Genomic DNA, 27,081 nt, shown 5'->3' with positions numbered 1-27,081 from the left:
TTTATCTATTTATTTTTAAGTAGGCTCCATACCCATCATGGAGCCCAATGCAGGGCTTGAACTCATGACCCTTTATTTTTATGTAAGGAAAAATAGTACTATATTTTATGCTAAAACTAACAAAATGCAGAACCTTATTTTTAAGATTACATATTTTTTACAACTTATTTTCTGAATAAAACCTATTCTTTGCTGAGATCATGTTGTTCAGACTTTTTTGTTAAAAAACAATTTTACAAAATGAGGGTGGTAAATGATAGTTTTCGTGTTCTTGCTTTTAATGTTTTTACTAAGCAAAATACTTTTGTACTAGTTAGAAATTTAAGAGTGTAGAAATGACCACTATAGGCAACAGGAGCCACTGAAGGTTTTAACCAAGGGATCAGCCTGCCTTTAGAGAGATTCTCCCTGGCACCTCCTGGAAAATATACCTGAGCAGCCCTAAACTAGAGGAGGACAAGACACTGCAGAAGTACTACAGTAGAGGAGAGGAAAGAAGGCAGGTTAGGAGACTAGCACAACAGAATAGGCAAGAGGGGAGATGAGAGCTTGAACAGAGCAGCAGTAGTGAAACCGAAAGAGGAGGATCAAAATATTTAGAGCAGCAGGTCCTCAGAGTATGGCCCCCAGCCAGCAACCTCAGCAGCACCAAAACATGTGTCAGAAATGCAGAAGCTCTGGCCCCACTCCAGACCTGCTCTTAGCAGGCACTCCAGGTCATTTTAATGCACAGTAAAATCTGAGAACCACTGAGATAGGTAGTAAAATCAGCAAAACTCAAAGTGATTGGCTGGCTACAGGAGGAGAAAGGCAAGGAAAAGCTACGCAGGTTTCCCGCGCCATCAAAAATGTAGGAAAACTGCATTTCTACAAGGAAAAGAAAAAACTAAACAGAGTTATCGTATCTTTTGAAACTTATTGTATGGAAAGAAAGGATAAGCATAGGGTCCAGAAAATTACTTCTCTTACATGATGACACAAGGACAGGTCAGTTGAAGAAAGAGGAAGTTGGCTGCAACATCAAATGCCCTCTGGGATACATTAGAAAAATTCTTGTAGAAAAAAAGCAGCCTTTAAGCAGCCTGCTGACTCTATCACTTCTTGGCACCCCAATTCCATTCAAAAGGCAGTGGGCACAAAAGGCTTTTCTTACTGTGGGCTCCCTGGCACTAAAAGAGCCAACAGTCAACAGTTAAGTGGCCTTCAAACAGATTTATAATCAATTAATACATTTACAGAATTCCTCTTGCCAACCCCCCTTCTCTCTGCTCTGAAGGCCCCCTACTACTCTGAAGGAAATGGTATAATTCCTCCCAAGAAAATGGACCCCAGTGGCTTCCTGAGGCAAAAATGTGATAGTGGCTGCTTTAGTAAATTCCCACAAAGAACATCCTCCAACCATCCAACTCAAGCACGGGATAGCTGCTTTATGTAGTTAAAATGTTTGCTAAGTGTATGGCTGTGGGTCAGCAACAGAGAGGACTATGGAATGTAAGTAGCCTTCTGTGACACCAGACATAGGGTTACCCTGCCCCTACTTGGCGAGGTTAGATCAAGCACAGAACAAAAACTGACCTAACGTCTTGAAAATGTCTCCTTCTCCACATCACTTCAACAATGAAAGGAGGCCAATACTGGGGCAGGGGCAGATGTCCCTTAAATACTTGTCTTTCTGAAATATGTATACAAGTCTAGTTTTAATTTTTTCAAAAAAGAAATTTAAAAAAAGAGTCCTACTCACTCAGTTCTTTGCCAACTGCCGCCACAACACAGTTCTTAGGTATTTCAATCAAAGCACTGATCCCTTAAAAAATATATAAAACAAAGGTCCAATTATTTTCTTCAAGGATGACATCAAAAATGAAAACATTCTCAGATTTGTCAGTCACTTCCCAGAAAGGGGGTGGTAACAATAAAGTTTACACAGTCTGCTACACCACACTTCTGTGCTTACCTACACATGGAAAATGATCCTTCAAAACGTATGTGAGACCTACAGTAGACACTGATAGTATTACTAAAGGCAGAATATGCTCGTTGAATATTTTTACCATTGTGGTCAACATTTTTTACCAGGGATCCCTTAAGATAATCACCGGTATCACTCACAAGATGGCTAGCTCAAATAAGATGTAAAGCTGGCATTTTCCTCAATGTAAATTTAAAAAGCCTGAGCAGGCTCCCTGGCAGTAAATTAATTAAGTCACAATAATCAACAGCTAAGAACATGGCCTTCAAATAGCATGTTACTAATCAATTAGTACATTCACAAAATTTCTTGTATTACTGGAAAAGTAAGAGAGTTCTGAGTATTTTTTTATAGTTGAATCATGAAAAGATTTTAGGGTAATCTTAACTTTCATAAAAGACATTACAATTATTACTTTGTCAGCAAGAATTAAAGAATTATATTAGATTCAGAACCACTTTGAGTTAGTAAAAAAACTTTTAATTTTCCATTATGAAATATATGTAATTTATACCTATATACACATACACACACACAAATATATTATACACAAATTTGAAAATATTCTACTCATTTGCTTTAACTTACCACCCATCAAAAAACTAGCACTTTTGAGATATGGGGAGTATTTCTAACCTAAATCTTTTCTTCATGTAGGGTTGTTTTGACAGTATGCTTTGTATTTTTCCCTGTTCAAGGATGACGAGGGGATAGTGGAGGAAGAGAAAGGGGGAGCAGTGGTACAAACCAAAGAAGTGGAGGAGACAGGAGAGCAGAGGAAGAGGTGTAAGAGGAGAATTCTAGATGCAGAAAACAGCTTGTTTAAAAAATGTCACAGGAGTAAAACGTATAGCACAAGGAATATAGTCAGTGGTATTATATTAACACTGTACAGTGGCTGTACAGATGGTAGCTACACTTGTGGTAAGCACAGTGTAACATATAATTGTTGAATCACTGCTATTCACCTGAAACTAATGTAACATTGTGTCAATTATACTCAAATAAAAAAAATTTTTATCAAATAATGAAAACACTGGAAAGTCAGCAATCTAGAAGTAGCAACTTAATACAAAAATCACAGAACATACTGCTTTTGAAAAACAAAAGATATCGTGTGTTCTAGGTTCTTTCCATTGCATTGTACTAGGACTACCTTTGCTTATTTCCAAATACAGAATAACTGCCAACAGAAGGCCTACTAGCCTAAAATCAAGCAAGGCTTATGAAAGGAGCTTCCTGAGCTAAAGATCTAAGAGCACTGCTAATTCATGGCATCCTGTAATTTGGAAAACCCAAATCACAAAAAGCTCACTGATGGTACCCTATGGTCTTCTCAAAGATTTCTAAAAGATTTTCTCAAAGGATTCCACCATCTCTTGAGACTGATAAATAGGGTAATACTGTGATTACTTAGCAGTTCTCAAAGATAACTTGCAAAAGACAGGGAGACTACAATAATAGATGGTTCCTTACACTAACATACAAAACATTCTTGTTAGCCCTGACTTCAGTATTTCACAACATAGTTAATAATTTTCATGGAGTAAAATTCACAGGTAGCCATAGGCTAGTGTAAGAAACACAAAGGAAAATATAGTATCTGTGGAGATGAGTTAGTTCCAAATGTGAACTGTAAATACAATTCACAGGGCTCCCGCTACCTTTAAAACTTCAATATGCTTAATAATGTTCTTTCTACAGTGTCCATGGGAAACATAGTTAACAGTGTATCACATGACTTCAAGGTTATTACTCAAATTTACTCATTTGTACTTGAGTGTTTTTACTCTGGAGAGTTTTTAGTTTTATTTTTTAAGATCCTTGGTATCAGAAGTTAAATATGATTTTCTTGAGTTTGGTTAAAACCAAATATCACCCAAATTCTGAGAAAACAGAATTTCATTAGTAAGTTTGCAGAATGTATGAACTTTATAGCAAAACCAATTGTAAAATGAAATTATCCTTTGGAATATATTCAAAGCCCATTAACCTCACAAATAAAGAAGGAAATGCTATTAAAAAGTCAAAAGGGTTTAATTCCACCTGTCAATATGCTCATCAAACTCAGTTTAGGAACAGAGCCCAAGAGCATAAATGAAAAGGTTTTTCTTGATCACTTTTGAGAAATGCTGTTAGAATGGGTGAACCTGGTGGTAGGTATTAAGGAGGGCACGTATTGCATGGAGCACTGGGTGTGGTGTATAAACAATGAATTCTGGAACACTGAAAAGAAATTAAAAAAAGAAATAAAAAAATAAAAAAAAAAAAAAGAATGGAAGGGAAGGGAAGGCCAAAGGGGGTAGGCGGTGTCTTCTCCCTCTGATTTGGGACAGAATTGGAGTTTGCACAACCGTGGACCTGAATTGGAGAAACACGGTTACAGGAAATATTCAGAATTGAAAAGAAAAATCCCTTACATTAACCTTTGTATTCATAGAAAGTCTCTTTGAAGATTCATTATATCTTTTAAAGCCTATCAATCATGGTTCATAATTACTCTGATTTGTTTTCTTACCTGTATCAGAAAGATGACTGGTCTTACACAGGAGATCTAATTTTTGGTTCCACACACATAGGTCATTCCCACCAGAGAGCCAAATATCTAGTCTCTGAAGAACAATTAAACACTGCAAAATTCATGTGAAATGTAAATCAGTTTAGAATTTCAAGAATTCACTGGTTGTTTTCAAATATAACTACAAGTTCTTTGCTACCATTCTCTTAAGGGGTGAAGCTTATGTCTCCCACCCTTGAATGCAGGCTTTCCTAAGTGACTAGCTTCCAACAAATAGAATGTGGCAGAAGGGATGGTGTGTGACTTATGACTACATCATAAAAGACATGGTGGCTTCCTCCTAGCTCTTTCTTGGATCACTCACTCAAGTGTGAACACATATAAGCAGCCATATAGAGAAAGATGGATGTGCAAAACACTGAGACCTCTGGACAACAGCCAGCATTACCTCACCAAGCACATGAACCTCCAACCCCACTCAAGCCTTCAGGTGACAGCAACTTCATAATACACACTGAGCCAACACTACTTAGCTCAGCTGTTCTTTATTCCTGACCACTAATACTGTGAGGTAATATATATTGTTTCAAGCAACAAAGTTTTGAGGTAATTTGATACTCAGTAATAGATAATTAATACACAAAGCTTAAATAAACTTCCTTTAAAAATAAAAATGGAATATGACCTTAGTTTTTATGTAATTCTCAAATTAGTATCTCCTAATTCTTAACTTGGGAAAATGAGTTTTTCAAGTCTACAGAAGTCCTTTAACTTGAATAGTACTTTAAAGTCCACACCTTTAGTTGTACTCTGCCCACACATGACTCTGAATGAGTGCAAGGATAAGAGTGACAGAAAAATAAAAAAGAAAAGGTTCTGGTAGTCCTGTCTAAGCAGAGGGTAGGGTTGCTTTTAAAGCTGCTGGAATAAAAAGGGTTGAAAATAATGCAGTTTATATTTCAAAAGTTCCTACCCTGTCTAATTTTGGAATGTTTAATAATATCAGTACTTAATATTTAAGTATCAATATTTAATAATATACTTTGTTCCCTTTTTTGCCAAATAATATTCTACTGTATGGATACAGCACACTTATCTATCCTTAGTTGGTGGACATTTATACTAGTTTTGTGTTATATATAGTGCTGCCATGAATATTCACATACAAGTTTTTGTGTGGACATAACTTTCATCTCTTGACAATGAAATAGGAATACCTAGGACTAAGATTGTTAAGCCAAATGATAACTCTGCTTAATATTCTGATGAACAAACAACTTTGAAGGTGGCTTTACCATTTTACAATTCCAGCAGCAACGTATGAAGGTTCCTGACCGTCTCCTTATCAACACTTATTATTACCTGTCTCAGGTATTAGCCATCTAATGTACATGAAATAGTATTGCAAAAAATATTGAAATAGTATTGCAAAAAAATAATGGTTTTGACTTGCATTTCTCTAATACTTAATGATGTTGAGCTTCTTTTCACATGCTTACTGGCCATCTGTATATATTCTTTGGAGAAATCTTTCATATTACCGATTTTTAATTTGGTTGTCTTTTTATTGTTGAGCTTTAAGAGTTCTTTATATATTCAGGATACAAGTTCCTTATCAGATATATGATTTGCAAATATTTTCTCCCATTCTATGGGTTGTCTTTTCACATTCTTGATAGGGTTCTTCGAAGTATAAATGCTTTTCATTTTGATGAAATGCAATTTATCACTTTTTTTGTTACTGTTTTTTTGGTGTCGTCCAAGATCACAAATATTTTCTCCCATATTTCTTCTAAGAGTTTTTACAGTTTCAGGTTTTTTTATGATCTCTGATCCATTTTGAGTTTTATATAGGGCATGAGGCAGGGATCCAATTTTTTTTTTTTTTTTTTTGGCATGTGGATATCCAGTTGACCCAGCATTATTTGTTGAAGACACTATTCTTGCTCTTTTTGAAAAGTCTTGGCATCCTTGTCAAAACTCAAGTGATCAAATATGTAAGGTTTTATTTCCGGACTCTCAATTATATTTCATTGATCTGTATGACATCCTTATCTAGTACCACACTATTCTAATTACTATAGCTTTGTTATAAATTTTGACATTGGGAACTTTGAATCTTTTAACTTTGCTTTTTATTTGCAAAATTGTTTTAACTATTCTGGGGTCCCATGCACTTCTGTATGAATTTTAGGGATCAGTTTGTCAATTTCTTGGAGGGAGGGAAGCCTGCTGGGATTTTGGGGGAGACAGTGTCCAATGTACAGATCATTCTGGGTACTGCTACAATCTTAACAACATTAAATTCAATTCATGAATATGGAATGACTTTCCAGTTCCTTAGATTTTCTTTAGTTTCTTCCAAAAAGTATTTTGTAATTATTCATGTGCAACTCTCTTGTTTCTTCTTTAAATTTGTTTCTATGTATTTCATTCTTTTGGATGCTACTGTAAATTCATTTCATTTCCTTAGTTTTTCTAAATTTTTTTTTCTTAATTTCATTTTTGGATATTTGTTACTAGTGTATAGGCATATAATTAATTTTGTATATTTATACTGTATACTGAAACCCTGCTAAATTTATTTATTGGTTCTAACAGTTTTGGTTATCAATTTAAGATCTAGTATATAGACCATGTCACTTGTAAATACAGTTTTATTTCTTCCTTTTCGATATGGATGCCTTTTATTTCTTTTTTATTGCCCACAACACTCAAGAGTGCCATCCTTGTCTTCTTCCTGATCTCAGGGGAAAAAGTTCCAGTTAGTCTTTCACCATTAATATGGTGTCAGCTTTTGAGTTTTCACAAATGTCCTTTATTATGCTGGTGAAGTTCTCTCTATTCTTAGTTTGTTGACTGTTTTTTTACCATGAGAGGATGCTAAAGTCTATAAAATGCTTTCTCTGCATCTACTCAGATGATCGTGGTTTTTTGTCTTTTATTCTTACTATAGCATATTACAGTTATTGATTTTTCAAATGTTAAACTAAGATAAGTCTTATTTGGTCATGGTGTATAATCCTCTTTATATGTTGTTGATTTGCTAGTATTTTGTTAAGGATAATATACTTCTTTTGCCACTTAACATCTTATTAGGATTTTCCAAACTCCTTATGAATTCTCTGAAATACCATTCTTAGCATATTTATCTACTGTAATTTAAGTATTTTCCTGTAAGACATTTAGGATACTGCCAATCAACCATTTATAAAATATATCTTCAATAGACATTTTTGTTCATAAATCTCTGCCTAAGGTTTTTTTTTTTTTTTCTGTAATTTCCTTTAAAGAGTTCTCTATAAGTAGAATCTCTGGGTCAATTCATGTAATCATTTTAAAATTTTCACTAATAACGTCAAACTGCCTTCTAGGAATATCATCAACTTATACTCTCAACAGCAAAAAAAAATGCCAACTTCATCCTTTCCTTGCTAATACGAACAATGATAAAAATTTTAATAACTCAAAAAATAATAGTATTTCTTATATTTATTAGGAATCTGATTTTGATAAATTATCTCTTCAAGGAGAACTGAATCCCTGAAATAAGGTGAGTGAAATGCTATTTTTCACAGTGTCTTATGTGAAACATAATCACAGCAGGAGTAAAAAGAACCATCGAGCTAACATTACAGTAAAACTTCTTCAAAAAGTACTTTCACCACACTGGAATAAGATACCTCTTAATGATCAGTTCCTATAAACAGTTCACCAAAGGAATTTGTCCAAAATACACCAAACTTTTTCTTCTGAATATTCTCTATTCCTTCAGTTCATGTATTTTCATTTGAAACCTTATGACCTCTATCAAACGGCAGGGATATTTCTTAAGGAATTTTTAAAAAGCACCTTTTCAGATCAAATAAAGCCTTGAAATTCTCATCAAACTAATACTTTATTAACTTGCTCAAATACAGTCCATGGTTAAATTGGATACAAGTATTTCTGGACACTTTCTTCTCCTCAGAAACTCTACTAAATTGATAACAAGAAGAGCAATAGTAGCACGAGATGGCTATCACAGATGATGCCTTTTAAGAAAAAAAATCAAAAACCTTGATTACTGGCACAAAGCAATTCTTTTAACATTAAAAAAAAATTGTTAGCTTCAATGTAAAGACAAATTATCCTTAAAACAAATAAGGAAACATCACATTTTACAAGACCAGTTCCTCAAACTTGCTGACAATATTGAAAAAGAGTGGCATTTTCTAAGAACATCTGAGGTAACTTCTGTAGGAATCAAAGTAACAAGGTCCTCTCCAACATGGGGCAGGATTTGTATCATGTGATAAGCCCCAATTAATATTTGTTTGTAAAATGAAAGGAATTAATAGTAGCAGCCTATCAGCCACATAACATTTTTCTGGAACTAAGTAATTCATTTGTCTCATCCTCATAACCATATAAAAAGCAGAGACTGAGGAACAAATAAATCCATGTTTTTAGTTCAAAATACAAAAAACAAAACAAAACAAAACAAAACAAAAAAGACTAGCTATTGAAATAGTCATTCTGCAGGTAACACATCTTCCTAAAATTACCTACAAGAAACATACTAGGTACTATCCTTTTCCTTATGTTGTTATATATTCACCCCTAGATCTAATTTAAAGTTCAAACATTCTAACATTTAATACAGAAGCTCTCAAAAATCCAGTCTTGTAGGGGCGCCCGGGTGGATCAGTGGGTTAAAGCCTCTGCCTTCGGCTCAGGTCAGGATCCCAGGGTCCTGGGATCGAGCCCCGCATCGGGCTCTCTGCTCGGCGGGGAGCCTGCTTCCCTTCCTCTCTCTCTGCCTGCCTCTTTGCCTAATTGTGATCTCTGTCTGTCAAATAAATAAAATCTTAAAAAAAAAAAAAATTTAAAAAAAATCCAGTCTTAGAACAATCAAATGACTGTAGGTATGTGTGAAAGAAATAATTCCTAAAACCAACAAAAGTAATTTCATATAACTTATTAAACATTTTTTCTGAAACAACATTATTACCAGTAGATAACGCACAAGATTTTACCTTTACAGTAGACTGGAAGCTGGATACTTTCCGAACCTGTCTGCCGGTATCACAATCCCATAAGTAAACTTATGTTAAGAAATAATTTCTAAACAAAAGGTTAAAATCTCAGGAGATAAGTTTTCTAATAATTAAATTATGAATGTTACACACTCAGGTAGAAAAATCTTGAAGTAAAGCATAAAATATTTATCATTTATACTATTATTAAAATTAAATCATATAGTAAGTTATCAACTCAGCATAGCAAGCTTACAATCTAAAATAAGTTTGAGGCAAATTTTACTATCAAACTATGTGAAAATGTCAACAAAATGAGTGGTCTGAATACTGAGTATTTACAGGCATTAAATATTTTTACAAGTGTTTAAATTTTAAGACTTACTCTCTAAAACTGTCCACCATAATCTAATAAACATTGAACGATGTATGTATACCCAAAACTGTCAACTCCATTAATTCTCACTTGAAAGCTCCTCAACATGCATGGCATGATTTACTACTATTCTACTAATTCAAAGAACCCTGTGACAGTGTATTACTTGTAAACATATTTAAAACCATTAAAGAACCTCCATTAAGTGTCTGAGGTTAGTCTGACTTAAGGAGCGTAACAATTTTCCAACTTTTCATCCCATTTCCTAAGGTAACATATACATTTTACAGCATCTTTGGGCACACATTTATAACATGCAGACAAATATATATACACATATACATGTATATATGTATACACACACACACATACACGTAAATGAATGGAGTTAAGACTCACTTGACAAAAATTAAAAATTTATCTTCAACATTTAATTAATAAATTTTATTAATAGTGGAGGCTCAAGCATCCTGGAATTATTTTTAACAAGAAAATCAGTGAAGAAAATGTCTCTATACCATCATTTTAAAGTGAAGTTCATATTGTCACTGTCTCAACTACTCATCTCCATACTATAATAGCCACTTAATAATTGCCTCTAAGATTATAGTAGCTTAGGAATGGTCTAATAAAAACAAAGTATTTTAAATTCTGTTTTTGTAGATTATACTGATACTGAAAACAAAGTTTAGGCCCTAAAATAATATTTGTCTCAATGGAACAGTAGTAATAAAGTTACTCTGACTCAAACCTATGTAATATTGCTTATGCAACACTGTCATCACAAAATACACTTTATGGCCTGTAAATCTTACCTTGAAATTTTTTCACCTATTAGCAATCTGTCTAGAAATCACTTGAGCTAATGAGCTCATTTAAAGTGCGTTATGGGGCACCTGGATGGCTCAGTCAGTTAATCATCTGCCTTCAGTCAGGTCACGGGATTGAGTCCCCCGGTCAGGCTCCCTGCTCATCAGGGGAGTCTGCTTCTCCCTCTCTTTCCACCCCTCACTCCTTCTCATGGTAAGGCTTGCATGCATTCACTCACTCACACTAACAAATAAATAAAATCTTTCAAAAAAATAAAGTGCATAATAAACTCTGTCTTGGTTCTGAAGAAGCCCAGGAAACACCTACTCCTCTGGGCATACTCTCACTTCCTAATGCTTCAAACTATTTAAACAGAATTCTCAGGTAAGCACAGACTATTTAAAGCTAATCTCTGATACCTTTTTTTATTAAAAAAAAGTAAGACTGAAGTTTCCATTAAGTATTTGGCCAAGGCCTTCGCAAATCTAATTCCTCATATAAATATTAAAGGCTGAATTTGTTTAAGGAAAATATTTTATGAAGGCAGTATTATATAGTGGTTCAGAGTTCTGACCCTGCAGTCAGACTGCTTGCCATCTGTCCTCAAATAGCTGTATGACCGAAGACAAGTTATTTAAACTCTCTGTGCCTCTCTTTTCTTTTCTGGAAGTGAGAATAAGAATACTTATTATAAGAATTAAACATGTTATATATGTATATGGAATATATGTAAAAACATATGTAATATACATTAAATAGAACAATGCCTAGCACACATAAGTGCTCTCTACAAAACTTTGCCATTTTGTTACACGTTAAATTTTTACCTACAAGTTGGCCAGGGTGGGAGGGGGGAGTTTACTCTTTTAAAATTGTTTTTAAATACTAAATATTAAACACTGAGCAGATGGTAATTCACTTTTCTGCCAAGCTCAGATGTTCAAAAGGTTCTTATGGGTTGGGGCCATTACACTTCTTTTGCTGTACAATGCTGTACAAACACAAATGTGAATTATTCTGCAGTCTAACTCATCTTTGTTTCTCTAAATTGGAAAGCAAACTGAGATAAGTAAGTACTTTTAAGCCCAAATTCTCCATTTTCTATAACTTGATGTAATAGTAACTCTGGAAAGAACAGCTTTAGTCATGGGGTTTTCATCAATAATAAGCCTTTACCTATTTCCAGTCTAATACTTTTCAGATGCCTAATACTTTTAAGAAGTGTATTATGAAGACTAGAGCAAAATCATTTTTGCTAAAATGAATGTACAGACAAGCCCTCAAAGGCTAAAAACTAATAATGTATATACTGGTCCCTTGGGTGACTATAGCTATTTCATTTTCTTCCAGATTTAAGGATATAATAACTGTTCTATCAGCAGAAGCTGTCAAAATCAGTTGATTTTTTTCTTCACAAGCTTCCAAGGAAGGAAATGTAATAAGAGCTGTTATCTTTTGAGTGTGTCCGTTAAGTTCCAGAAGTTTTTCTCCTGTCTGAAATACCAATAAAAATTTTAATAGGCTCATATCATTTTTATGACTTAAATAATCTTAAATGACAACATTAAGAAGAATCACCATATACAAAATACATAATTCCATTTTTAATTACCTAGATGTTACAACTTAACTTTAAGCAATCAAATAGAATCTAAACATGTACTAAAGAGTGGTCATAAATAATTATTTTCTAATAGAAAATACTAATTTTTAGCATATTTTTACATGGAAATTTATTTTATTTTTTATTATGTTTTGTTAGTCACCATACAGTACAAATCATTAGTTTTTGATGTAGTGTTCCACAATACACTGTCTGCATATAATACCCAGTTACATGAAAATTTAAAGGGATATTCTTAAAACCATACTATGTAGTTTTAAGAATTGTGTAAATTAAGCATAAAAATATCAGTTACTAATCTGGGGGAAAAATAAGGAGCCTCATTACCCAAGTATTTTTATCTAAATCTCCAAAACTAAACTGTTGAAGGAAATAAAAGTTAGCATAACACCAACACTATACATATACTGTACACATCCCAGAGTAGTTCAACCATTCATAAAGTCAGTCTCCACTCCATCTCTAACACCAGCATCTATTCCTATCTATCCAGTGTCTTCAGCTATCAGTCTCTCACTGATTTTCCCAAGTAGTAAACACATAAAGATCCAATGTAAATAAAACATAAATTGCAAACCCTTCCAAGGCTGCAGGATTTCATGAACGTGGTGAACACAATGTTAAATAACTGCTTTAATCACTGGCAAAGCCACTGAAAAATGAGGATCAGAGAGTCAGACCAGATAATAATTAAAATACAGGGAGAAGATAAATGCTTCAAAAGAGAATAATTTGAATATCAAAAGATCAGCCTTAAAAATTTGGTGAAGCCTTAAATATTTTTGAAAAAAATTAGCCTTTTATTACATTCCTATTAAAGTCAAACATGAGAAAAATATTGTATTTATGCTATCACACAATTTTGAAATAAAAATTCTATCTCCCACAAAAATCAACACTTGATTCATTTTCAGGGTCAGTGCATAGTTGCTGAAAACTTAAATTTTGTTCAGTAAGATTAAAACTTTCCCTATTATGAAATATTGACCCCCATTTTAAATGGATTCAGGCCAAGTAAACTTTTTCAAGTATTAATTAGTTTCAGTATATTTATATACAGGTATATATCCAGGTAGTGTTTATGAATGCAGACTCATCTACACAGTCCTGTCTTTATTACACAATTTACATAGAATACACACCTGGACATTCCACACAACTATAATTCCGTCATCACCAGCAGACGCAAATCTGGGTAGAGAAAAAAGGTAAAAGAATAAATTAAAAAAAATTTTCTGGTGATATTTATAGGCTAAAATTTCTAAGAATTATCAGAATTTATTAATGGTATTTTAACTAATATTAATCCTGATTAAGTTAAGCTAATTCAACAAATAATTATAGACTACCTTCTAAGTTTTATGCACCATTCACAGCATTACAATGAATCAACTGCTAAAACTCTAAGAAAGAGAGAGACCTATAAATAATCTTTAAAGTCATTCCTGGCTTTAAATATATAATTATACCCCGACAGGTGATATGAAACCAAACTGAGGAAGAGCTTCACTGATAGGAAGTGGTATTCCAAGAGTGGAACAAAAGAATCACATCTCCAGATAAGTTCATTATTTCTATTATTTTCTCTGTAAGGATTTTTTAACTACTATTTAAAGCCAAAATCTCTCTTTTGCTCCACTTGGCTCTGTCTTTTCATGTAAATACTGTGTTCTTAGTTTGGAAGCTTTGAGGTTTTTTTGTGGGTTTTTGTTTTGTTTTTTAGTGGAAATACTTGAAATGCAAAATGGCAAAGGAAAGTTTACTTCCTGCCATGAAAAAAGAGCTGTGATGAACTCGGTTATAGCTTCTCTCTGCTCTTTACTTCCCATTCACTCTACATAAAGGAATAATCATACACATTTTATAGAGCAGAAGATATCCATGCTACAAAGAATGCCAAGAAAAATAATTTGCTGCACACAATTACTCATCATAGTGAATGCATTATAGGAAAATCAAGAAACTATTGTTCTCAAGCAATGTCCCAACACAGCAGCATACAGCAATAACACCATGTCAAGTAATTCATTAATAACGTAGTACATGTTTGTTAATGATTCTTTAACGAATCAAAATTGATTCAAAGTTGTTCCCATATCACTTTCATTCACTGAAATTCTAACATTTGTTTTTTGAAAAGGATGGAACGAAATGGTATCATAGAAAGCCAGCTATGAACTATGCCTACCTGGCCCCTTATAGTTAACAACCATAAGTAATGATAATCCACTGGCAGCCATGACATTTAAGAAACGTGTTCTTCCTTGCAAGACTGTTAGTGGGTTTCATAAGATCTGGGTACGTCTTGAATGTCTTCATTACAGGAAACATACAAGTCTATCACTGGGGAATTGATACACTAAGACAACAAAAGTTACTTTGTTACTGAGAGTATCAGGAAATTCTAATCAATTTTACCACTATATGAGATCCATAAAATCTCACTACTTCAGTCATGTGACAATTTCCTTAAAACTCCAAACTGAGCTTCAAGTTCTAACTTCTCATGCTCAGTTTCAGAGTCCCATAAATAACTGTTGTCTTCACTGGCTCTGATAATTCCCATACTCATTTCAGTACTCATTTCTAAATCCTTCAATTATAGCTCCTACTATAGGAGCTAAGAAATTATTCAGGAGACGGGAAACTGGTCAAACACAACCTCACCAAAGTCTGTTAACAATTTTTTAAATCTAGAACTACCTATCCTTTTAATGGAAGGACCTCAGGAATTTCCTAGGTAACTAGTAAGAAATCACATGCAGAATTTTTTTTAAATCCATGCCTAACATTCTTATTTCAAAATGAAGTATATAAAAAATCTGGAAATTAAAGAAAAAATCATTTTTAAATTAAAAATACAATTTCTTATTTAATAACACACATTTTTCTGAATCAAAATACTAAACAATGCCTAAGTATCAAAAATAGTTGCTGGATGTCAATGTTTAATAGCTCATGTTTCTAGGCCTATTGATTTCTTTTTATCTGTATAGTGATGGTGGCGAGGCAGGACTCAAGATCTTAAGTTTTCTTTGGTATAAAACATCAATTTCTATTGATTCTCGAAACTCTTATAATTGCTTTTCTCCCTTATAGAAGACTGCAGGTTTAAAATACATACTCTTTTCTAACCCTGATTTTTCACTTCTCATTATTGTTTTATCATGTCTGAATCTCATGAGTTCACAATGAGAGACGACTGAACGGTTGAGAGTTAAGAAATGAGATATAGAGCATTTCGCCTCAAACTTTAATTCAATCAGTAGTGAACAAAAGTTAAATCTAAACAATGTTCAATAGTAATGCATGAAATCACAGCCAATTTTTTATTGCTCACAGGTCAATTACCCAGTTGGTGGATATCCAGGCCTTTCAATTTTCTTATATAGTCTCCTCCTGCCTTTTTCTTTTTTTTTTTTTTTTTGCCATTTCAGTATTTATTATTACCTCCTCTAAAGAGAAAACATGAAGCTTAGAAATGCAAATCAATATAACTTTGTTACATATTAGTATCTCCCATAAAATAATGAATAAAGGGCTAGGAGATCATTTGCAAATTACAATTATCCATGCTATTAGGATGGATAATTGAAAACTAGCTACACTTTATCAGTTTATCTTAAACTATAATCAGTTCATCCTAATCAGTCAAGCACACACTTCAGCCACCTGCAAATCAGAAATGAAAATTTAACCCAAGAATTCCTAATAGTAAGATACACTGTAATTGCTACAAAGAAGTAATGAACTATAAAAAAGGAGTAATTAAAATGCCAGTAAGGTTTAAACTATTCAGTGGAAGGGAGAACTGTGGCTGTACTGCATTAAAATTACATATAATAATTTTTTAAAACATTCTAAATTCATAGACTCCAAAGATTCAAATCTATAGTTACGGTTTTAAGAGAAATGCTTCCTTCCTAATTAGTATAAAATGTATTTAGTAAGATTCATGCTGGGTGACAAGGAAATGTCAAGATCAATTATATGTGGTTCTTGCTTCAAAATCTTAAAATTCAGCAATTGTTTAAAAATGTACTGATGTATATTTGATAATACATATTTGATACTGAAAGTAAAGCTCAAAAGAATAGTTCTTGCCAGGGCGCCTGGGCGGCTCAGTGGGTTAAAGCCTCTGCCTTTGGCTCAGGTCGTGATCCCAGGGTCCTGGGATTGAGCCCCACATCAGGCTCTCTGCTCGCCCGGGAGCCTGCTTCCCCATCTCTCTCTCTGCCTACTTGTGATCTCCGTCAAATAAATAAATAAAAATCTTAAAAAAAAAAAAAAAAAAAAAAAAGAATAGTTCTTGCCTTTAAAGAGCTCAGTCTACATTACTAAGTAATGCTATAGGGTCCAGATCACAAATCCATTGAGAATTCTCATTTGTACTCATTTCAATTTACAGAAGTCATTCCTTTTAAACATCCCAGAGAAAAGTACTCTCATTCTTGCCAACTGTGAACTGAAAAGTACAGCAAAGCTTCGCAAAGATCTATATAACACAAAATATTTTCACAAGTAATTCCTATGTCTATTACTTAAGGGCTTATCTAACAGTTCTTATTCATTTAAATTTATTTCAATTAGGTAAAGGTGCTACAGATTCACATACAACCTTAGAGGACACAATGAAAGGTATAGTCCATAAAACTTCCTGTACTCATTATCTACCAAAAAGCACTGGAAAAATAAAAATAGAACATTATTACAGCAAAACACAAAATCCCTGTGGTTAACTAACTCCCCACCCAATCCACAAGTACTTTCTAATGCATGATGCAACTAAAATAGTATATATTTCTTACAATAAAATAGAAATGAAAAATGGTACAATATCAAAAACCCAACCAAACCAAAAAAATAGAAAACTTTCATTTCAAATAGATTTTTACTTATCTATTAGAACTACTTGAAGAAAATCAGAGAAGTATGTAGAAACTTGTAAGAGAAGTGGAAGGGAACTTGAAAGCGTTTCCATGAGCCACACACATTGATGTCACTGATCCTTTCAAGAGATTTACTGGAACATCCACCAAACTTTTTTTTCTTAAGAAAAATGCATACATTAACATAACTCTAATACCTGAATGTCTAAGGTCCTTTTTTAGTTACACACAATGAAGGTGGGATATTTCCATAGTTTTCATGGTCAATAGAAAAGGTAAACCCTTAGTAAATTCTTCCCTCCCCCAAATCACAAACAGAAAGCTAAACTACAACATCAAAGTTTACAAATACTAGAAAACCAAAATTCCCTAGGACTTCTATCAGGGGAAACCTCCATTCACCTGAGCTCAAGCTTCTGTGAAAGAATTTCTACTACTAGAGAAACATCCCTGGCCTCTCTCTGCCTCACTGGTCAAATAAATGAGTGTATGAGAATGAATTAAGAATGCTCAGTTCAGACCCTGCAGGGTTTTCTCTGAGGGTTTTATCTGTTTCTATAGGGGAAACATTCTGCTCTGCCCTTATTTTTCAAGTAAGCCTACATCTGAGTGGGAAGCTTGCAGATGTCCAGGTGTGTACCAGTGATTTGAGTGAATAAGTCTACCTAACTCAAGATGAAGTATTAGAAATCACTAGGGTTATATATCAAAGCCAACATCCTTTAACTCAGCTTTTTGCCAGAAATTAGTTTTTATGTTCAGGTCCATCTGTGTGATTCCTGTACCTAATATCTAAGAAAAAGTTTTATTCTGAAACTAAAATACCTTTTAAATTGGCATTATTATTTCCTCTATATCAAATATATATTTTTTAATTTTTTATCACAGATAACTTAAATATACATTCAAGTATACACAGTATAACAAAAATTCCAGGTATTCCTCATCTCTCTTCAATAATTATCAGCTCATGGCCAATACTGTTTCCTCTGTACACACCCAAGCACCCCCTGGAGATTACTTAGAAGTAAATCCACTAACTACATGTCATCAGTAAATATTTCAGTGTGTATCTTTTAGAACTCCTTTATATCAGGACTAAAGAAACAATTTAATTTCTTAATATCACCATGTACTCAAGAATCAAATTTCCCTGTCTCAGGATTTTTTTAAGTTTATGAGAAGCAGGATCTAAATAAAGTTTGTAATTGCAGTGGTGGATTATCTCTGAAGTCTCGTCTATTCTATTCATTCCTTCTTCTAGTTTTCTCCCTGCAATTAAACATCTGTCTCATAGAGTTCTCACAGTCTGGATTTTGCTAGCTTCCTTCCTATGCAATCATTCAACATGCACCTTTGTCCCCTGTATTTCCGGTAAATTGATATATCTAGAGACTTAATCAGATTTAAATCTGACTTTTCGGTAGGGCCATTTCATTGGGAGTTCATATACTCCAACAGGAAATGTAATTTCTGGTAGTCTTTGTTTTGTGAGCATGTGATGTTACCAACCAACAATAAACTGTCTAAATTTGTTATCAGAGGTTGCAAAATGACGATATTCCAATTTCATGATCCTTCCTAGCTTGAATTCTTCCATAAAGAGAAATTTCTTCCCATCCATTATTACTGATCCCAAGAAACAGTTTGTATAGGAAAGGCAACATACATCTTGCAGATATCCCTTCAAGAGAGGAAGCTGCCCAGCTCTGAGGAATGTGGTTAACATGCCTCCAGCTGTTCACTTTAGGGTCCACTTCAGCTTTCAAGCCAAAGTCATACTATCTCAGTTGGCTCCTAGCCAAAAAAAATTAAACAGGGCCATGGACCTGGAAGCACATTCCTGGATGGCCCTCAGCAAACGACTAAGCAAGGGAGGGTTAAAAGCCCCATTTATTTCTATCCAACACAGAATTCCTCTAAAGAGCATTCTTTCCTCCAGAGGTCCCCACTGGGCCTAGAGAGCCTTTGTCAGAGCTGCACCACAGTCTGAGATAGCTCCCCTCATCTAATCCTGCTTTCTCTGTTTTCCCTTCATTGATGTCTCGCTCTAATAAACCATTTGTGTGCTCAATTCCATTTTGCTATCTGTTTTGCCGGGAACTCAGGTATTAAAAGCGTCTAAATCACCTTGACTACTGATTTCTATTCTCTGAATGTTAGTGAGAAAGATAATTTTAGTTCAAGAATGTTTCCTTAAAGATGTAACATACTGTTTGTTGTCAGTGAATTACAAAACTGGCTGAGTTTGTTTAGAGTCTTGTGAATGTACAGCTTCACCAGCTATCCTGGGGGCACATTCCGTTCTCCACTCTGGCATTTCATGGGTCACCTGATTCTTTTCCAGTCATGATCACCATCCTACATAACCTTGTCTGTTTCCTGGAGGAGCAAGGAATGGTCAAATAAGCAACAAAGAAAACTATTCTTAAAATGTGTTATGAACTCAGTTTAGTTTAATGTGTCAAGTGCTAGAGTATTACATGCAATTTTAGCACAGTCCATTTTTTGGAAGACTCTCGCTGAGGCTTAGCCTTCTTTAGTGATCTCCCAATCAATATGACCCTCACTTCATGTTCAAAAAACAGTAAGAAGAAAAGAAAAGGCAGCTGTCTGTTAGGTTATACAGGATTTATTTGGTATCTTCAAAAACCAATCTGTGAAAATTTTCCACTCACTGATTTTAGCTGAGCCTCCAAGAAAACAAGAAAATCCTTCTGCAAAATTCTCAATAAAATGATATTATCTAAAGACCTGAAGCGTGAAACCTGGATTACAACGGCTGACCAAAACACCAGAATGTAAGGTCCACAAAAATTAAATAAAAACATAAAAAGAATAATATATATTTCTGTAATTTGACTTTACACAAATAATGTACACTAGCAATGGTAAAGATAATTCTAAATTATCTAAAATACTAAATTAAGAATGAAAATATAATATGAAATGAAAAATATAAATATCTATTTAAATAAATATTCATATAGTTTGTAGATTTCTTATATATTCCTTACCAGTAGTGACTCCTTCATGGTGGTGGCTGTTCTTTTTTCAGTGCAGAATTAAATTTTTTAAAGCAAAACACACATTGAAACTTCTACAGGTCTTTGACAGGAAAACCTGTGTCTAACTAGATATAAATTTTCACACAATAACAGCATGAGCACAAAGAATTAAATGTGACTCATGTGGTAATATCTTCACTTTATTGTAAAAGCCAAAATGCAGGTTTTTCATCTCTTTCTAGACATTCAGATTCCCTGTGATCAGTAACAAATATGGCCACAAATTATTCTCCCTTCCTGTGTCTAGTAGCATTAGCAATAGGACTTAGTCGCTTCTCCCCTCAAGAGGTAGAGTTTATTTAGCCACTTACGGAGTCTGTGCCAGCTACTGACCCATTCTGGCTAACGAAACAGCAGCAAACATGATACAGAGTCCTGAGAAGAGTTTTAGATCAGGGTTTGTCCTTTCGCTTGTATCAGAACTCCATGATCACTATGTGCACAGGCACTTGAGCAACCATACAGAGAAAGCCCAGTCATCCCAGCTGAGTCCAATATGAACCATCCAACCCCAGCCAATTTACCTGTTGACCAGAGATGCATTAAGTAAACCTAAAACAAGATCAGCTGATCCCAGCACAGATCGGGGGGCGGGGGTTGAAGCCCACCCAGCTGAGCCTCACCCAATAGCTACCTTCAGTTAGTGAGCTTAGTAAACAGCAGGTTGTTTTAAACCACTACATTTGGGGTGGTATTTGAGAGAGCAATAAAGAATTGATACACTTGTCTGCAATTTTTTTACTGTTTAAAGAACATTTACTACTTTATTAAACAACAGATTTATACAGGAGCCTCACTGTGGGGGAAAATGCAATTAAATATCAGCATTTGCACAATGATCATTAATCTACAAGATGGCCTTTTCTGCAGTTTCTTCTTTTGTGTAATAGAGCCAAGAGGAGATTTCACAGGACAGATAACAATGAAAATGGAATCTTAACGGTTATTCTATATAAAAAGTTAAAGAACACATCCTGAAAGTACATTGTATATTTTTTATTTAGCTTTCTCAGACAACATGATCTGAGAATTCCTTAAGACCCAAATGTTAATGATTATGAGCCAAGAAATTTTTTTTTTAAACCTACCTAGCAACTTAATATGGTAAAATAACAAACTTTAGCTGTCCAAATAGCCTCTATTTCCAGAAATGTTTAGTTTCAAAGCTCTGACTGGCTGGCTGGCTGACTAAATAATGTCTCTCAGAACATATCAACAATGAATACTACTAAAAAGGTTGAAGATTATACTATTGTTTACTGCTATGATTTGGCTGGATCATATGACAACAAAACAGTGCTGTAGGCTAGTAATATATATAAGAAGCAAACCTCAAGCAAAAAGATGAGGAACGTATCGTTATAACATAATTTGGCTGGATTGTGTCCCTGGTTTCTAGAATGGAGCTAGGCTCCTCACACCTCATCTCAGTTTATGCAAATAAGATGATTCACGTTGGGCCCTCTAGATAATTTAAGGATATGGTCTGGCCATGTGGAAATATGAACCATGTAATTAGAGGGCTGTGCTTTGAGCCACAGATATTAGCCTGACCATTCAATCTGGCGTTAGAGTGTGGGGACAGGGCAGGGAGAGAAGGACTGGAAATGGAGTTCAATCAGATAGCAAATGACTTAGTCATTCCTATTAATAAACCCCAGTAAAAACTCTGGATACCCAGAGCTTGAGTGAGCTTCCCTGATAGTAATATACACTGATGTCCTTAAAGGGTGACATGTTCTAAGGACACAGAAGCTTTGCATTTGAGGCCTTCCTAGACCTAGTCCTGTGCATCTCTGCACTTGGCTAGTCCTGCCTGTATCCTTTATAACAAAATTGTAATCCTAAGAATAGTGTTTTCCTGAGTTCTGTCAGTGCTTCTAGTAAATATCCAATCTGAGGGCAGTGGGGATTTGAAACCAGCTGGTCAGAAGTGGGGGGTGGCCTGGCACCCCTGGACACTGTAGCTGGTGATGGAGCTGAGGGGAGTTCTGTGCAGGACTATGCCCCTAACCTGTAAAATTTGACCTAACTCCAGTAGTGCCAGACTTGCACTGCACATGCGAAAAGCAATACCAAAGACATAAAAAAAGGCAGCAAGAAGACAAGCTTAATAGACATTAGAAGTGATGGTCAGAATTAGGAATAATCACAACAGCAGTCACTCATGTTGTCAAAATTGGAAAAAAAAAAAGATAGTATCAAGTATCAAAGGTAAAAAAGAAAATTAGAGATGAGAGTGGGAAAAATGATAGGGAAAACAGACAGGGGGTTAGGGAGTTAGGATGGGATGCAAAACGCACACTTAATCCAAGAAGTCACTGACTCAACAACTATCAATTACCTGCTACATGTAAGGCACTGTGCCAAGTACTAAGGATACCACAGTGAATAAGAAAAACATGCCTCCCCCATGAAGTTTAGATTCTAGGAAGATAAATACTAAACACTTACAAAATTAACTCTAATTGTTTTTATGCTACATGCTACTAAGCATTTAGTTGAATAAGGGCTTAATAAACAGATATAAAGATCAGTAATAAGCTAAATCTACAGTCCTAAAACCTACATATCTCATCTCTATATGCAATTAAACACAACATTGAACATGTTGACAAGAAAGTAAATAATGCACATTGTAAAAGAATTTCCTCAATAATAGAAGATTCAGATTACTTACCTTACCTTCCACTAAAAACAGCACATTCCTGGTAGGTAATTCATAGTTAAACATTCCCTGTATTTGTTTTTCAAATTTAGGTTCACCTTAACATAACTCCCACTCAAATTCTAAATTCAGTCTCTTCCATAAAACTAACAAAAAATATTTCTAAGCACTAACAACAGAAAAACAAAAAACCTCAAACAAGGATCACCATCAAGTCACTAGATATAACACCCTGACTTCTGGGCAAAAAATGACTTTGGCACATATTTGATCAAGATGCAGATGTCAATTTCTAGTAAATGTTAGTAATGATCAGAGTTGAAATTTTTAGAAAAGATATTATGAAGTTGTTTTTAAATATACGATTCCCGGGGCGCCTGGGTGGCTCAGTGGGTTAAAGCCTCTGCCTTCGGCTCAGGTCATGATCCCAGGGTCCTGGGATCGAGCCCCACATCGGGCTCTCTGCTTAGCAGGGAGCCTGCTTCCTCCTCTCTCTCTGTCTGCCTCTCTGCCTACTTGTGATGTCTGTCTGTCCAATAAATAAATAAAATCTTAAAAAAGTATATGATTTCTTAAAAATTCTTCCAAACAGTATGCAATTGGACAACTAGAGCTTCTTACCTGCATTCATCTAACTGCACCAGAAATCGTACAATATCGTGATGAGCTTTCAGTACAAGCAGTTCAGTGTAGGGGTTCTGGGTTTGTTCTTCACCTATTGTCTGTAAAGGAGATTTCTTGTATTGGAAAAAAAAAGAAAAAAGAAAAAAAAACAGAGAAAGAAAGAGATTAAACAATTTATTATAAAAGAACATACTGAAATAAAACTGCATGTTACTCATCTAAGAATACAAGACTTAAAACTCTGTAAGATACCATGTTCTAATACTATATACTATTTCCCCTAATATCAATTAACTACCAATTTAACATACAACATTTCTCTTACTACAAATCCACATCATGAAATTTTTCCTCTTTGTTAGAACTGATCTAAGTATCCTTAAACTCAGATCATCACTCTTCAGATTGTTAACTAAAAACAATGTAAGGGGGGGAAAAATTCTCACCCTTGCTATAAATTTAAGTATTTTCAAGTCACCATAAATTTACAGAAAGGGTGAATTTTATTTTAAGAAATTACATCTCAATAAACCTCGTGACCTAAAAAAAAAAAAAAAAAAAATCAATGGGCCAATCCAACTTAGTATTCAGAATGAGTGTTTCTCAAAACTTGGACAGAAATAAACCTGCCGCTCAAAGGGTAAATAAAGACTAAAACCGTACCGAAAACATGATAGGCACTCAATACGTGATTGCTGACTGAATAAACAAAAGAATGAAATCGTTCAGAGTGGATAAATTCAATAAATTCATGTTTGGACAATAATATTGATAAAGAGGGGCTCCTGGGTGGCTCAGTGAGTTAGGCCTCTGCCTTTGGCTCGGGTCCTGGGATCGAGCCCCACATCGGGGGTCTCTGCTCAGTGGGGAGCCTGCTTCCCCCTTTCTCTCTGCCTGCCTCTCTGCCTACTTGTGATCTCTGTCAAATAAAGAAATAAAATCTTAAAAAAATAATAATATTCCTAAAGATAATTACTAACATTTACAGAGTATTAGGTCACTCACTGCCCATATGCCAGACACTGTGCAAAACACATATGGCATATAATTCACTCAACTATTCTGTAAGGTAGGTCTGATTAACCCCCTTTCTGTAGTCAAACCCAGTACCATTTCATGATAAGTGGTTCTTTACCTCTGAACTGCAATTTCTCCAACTTGCCATTATTGAGATTTTGGACCGGGTAATTTTTTGCTGTTGAGGACTATCCTATGCAACTGTAGGATATTCAACATTATGTCTAGTTTCTACATACCAGATGCTAACAGAAATCTAATCTCCCCATCCTGAAAATCAAAAATGTTTCCAGACATAGCCAAAAATGCGTTAAGGGCAAAATCATCCCAGCAGAGAAACAATGCATCAACATCAAACAATGAAGGAAAATCAATGGTTCTGACAAAGTACAAATTGCATAACCTAACATGCATAAACGTTTTCCACAAAAAATCACCCCCAGGGGCGCCTGGGTGGCTCAGTGGGTTAAAGCCTCTGCCTTAGGCTCAGGTCAAAATCTCAGGGTCCTGGGATCAAGCCCTGCATTGGGCTCTCTGCTGGGCAGGGAGCCTGCTTCCCCCCCACCTCTCTGCCTGCCTCTCTGTCTACTTGTGATCTCTCTGTCAAATAAATAAAATAAATAAAATTTAAAAAAAAAATCACCCCCAAATGAGTGGGTGCTTTTAACTTATCCCATCTCACCTCTACTGGTGGCTCTGATGAAAAAAGCAAAAGTGAGAAATTTGAAAATTGTGTACCACTTCCCTCAAATGAAAGTTTACTGTCCATGGCAGAATTAATGAAATTATGTGACTAATCAAGTAATCGGGTGAATACAGAATCATCATGTCACATATATCATTATCTATGACTATTCCGAATGTTTAAGATTCCAGCCTATCTGAAATGAACCTGATATGAAATATTTTTTTATAGACAGTAAGCCTCCACTGCAAAGCTATAAGGAAGTTAAAAGTGAGAAATAAGACTGCTGACTCACAACCCCAAGTTTTTATTTTTAACTATCAAAATAACTATTTCCTACGAGACATAAAAGGGAATCCAAGTACAAATTCTAATTCCCGGGTGGCATCTGAAATAAATTCCAGACCTCAGTCCTTTTAAAATTCCAAAATTATTTTATTCTCAATATTTCAAATGTAAATTACAGTCAATCCAATTATTCAGTCCATGAAGAAAGCGTGACTATGGAACCAAAAAATAGGAGTTAATTACAAAATCATTTTCTTGACTTTGAAGCAAATTAATTTTTAAAAATAATTTTATATTTTTGTTGTTGAATAATCAAATAGATTTTCTATTCCCTGAGCAAGCATCAGTTGACGTTGGGAAGTGACACCAATTCTAATAAACTAAAAAGGTGCAGTCACCACTTGTTGGTAGTTAAGTCAGATACTTTCATAACTGAAATGAAGCTAGTTTAAGTACGGAGAAGACTAGTCCTTGAGCCTGTTGTTGAATCATAACAGCTTCAGTTTCCTCCTTTTTGAAAAGGCGATATTTACTTCCCAGGTCTTAGGAGAATTAGTTCAGACTAGCTACAGGCAGAGCGTGCCCCACCCACCCTTAAGCCCCCTTCGCCCTCCCTCCCGCGCCAACCACGCCCTCGACGGCCTCCGAACACGCAGGCTCCGCCTCTGCATGGGTCTCCGGCGTCTGAACCCGGAGTAGGGCTGAGACAGAAGCCACCGCTCAGGGAAGCTCGGCCTCTACCGGGGCAGGCAGAATCGCCTGGGGGTTTACCTCCGCCAGTCCCTGAGGTTCTCGGCCTCCCCCGATCAGCCATCGCAACATCCGCGCAGTGGTACAGACTCGCAGGGCCCAGGCCCCAGTCAGCCCGAACTCAGCGCCGGGCTCAGCCTCCCCCTGCCTCCGGGACTGCAGCGCAATGGAGACACAAATACTTGCCGCCCGATTTGCCCAAGGAACGATTAAGTACAAGGCCGAGCCAGAGAAAAGGAATATTTTTGTCCCCAAAGCGCTGCCGTACTCAGCCAGAGAGGTTTGGTTTGAGGTAGCCACCAGGAAAACAGCAGCTGAAATCTAGAGCGGCGCGGGGGGGTTGGGGGGTGTTCAGAGACGCGCGCAGCACCCAGTGAGCACGCGCAGGGGCTCGCCTAATTTGTGCTCTGAGCTTAGTTAGTTTCAGCGGCCCCTGGTGGACATGTGTAGCACAGCACTTGAAGCCCAGAAAGCAACCAGCACCAATAGTCCCCTCCTTTTTTGTTGGCTTTTGACCTTCACTTGGCTGGAAGACGGGAAAACCACCACCGACCCGCACCAGTTTCCTAAAGAACTGACTGGAGAAGTTAAACTGCAGTATATTCTGCATACAAACTAATCCGGTAGAACATGTGTACACCAGAATAAATCTGGTCAACATTTATTGTGTACTGTAAAAAAGGTATTTTGCTAAGAAAGGCTTTACATAAATGCTAATGGTAACTCTATAGTCCCTATTCTATAAAAGCAAAAAACAAAAAACTCAAAGCTCTGAAA

At 35.4% G+C, this 27,081-nt stretch overlaps 1 protein-coding gene across 1 annotated transcript in view; it reads right to left on the bottom strand.

Moving 5' to 3' along the window:
• WDR41 (WD repeat domain 41) overlaps window positions 1–26,633 on the bottom strand; it is a 40,165-nt gene extending 13,532 nt beyond the window's left edge. The window contains exons 1-7 of the mRNA XM_032847947.1: window positions 26,326–26,633; window positions 23,562–23,677; window positions 13,458–13,506; window positions 12,054–12,185; window positions 9,506–9,568; window positions 4,488–4,599; window positions 1,742–1,804 (exon numbers count right to left, since the gene is read on the bottom strand). Coding sequence (XP_032703838.1) covers window positions 1,742–1,804; window positions 4,488–4,599; window positions 9,506–9,568; window positions 12,054–12,185; window positions 13,458–13,506; window positions 23,562–23,677; window positions 26,326–26,376 — 586 coding nt within the window. The 5' untranslated portion in view covers window positions 26,377–26,633. The remainder of the gene's footprint in view (window positions 1–1,741; window positions 1,805–4,487; window positions 4,600–9,505; window positions 9,569–12,053; window positions 12,186–13,457; window positions 13,507–23,561; window positions 23,678–26,325) is intronic.
• Window positions 26,634–27,081: the final 448 nt, after the last annotated feature.

The sequence above is a fragment of the Lontra canadensis genome, unplaced genomic scaffold (genome assembly GCF_010015895.1).
Source record: "Lontra canadensis isolate GAN:19392208 unplaced genomic scaffold, GSC_riverotter_1.0 scaffold4, whole genome shotgun sequence".
Taxonomy (NCBI): domain Eukaryota; kingdom Metazoa; phylum Chordata; class Mammalia; order Carnivora; family Mustelidae; genus Lontra; species Lontra canadensis.
Note: the sequence above shows the minus strand (reverse complement) of the source record. Positions and strands in the feature narration are given on the sequence as shown.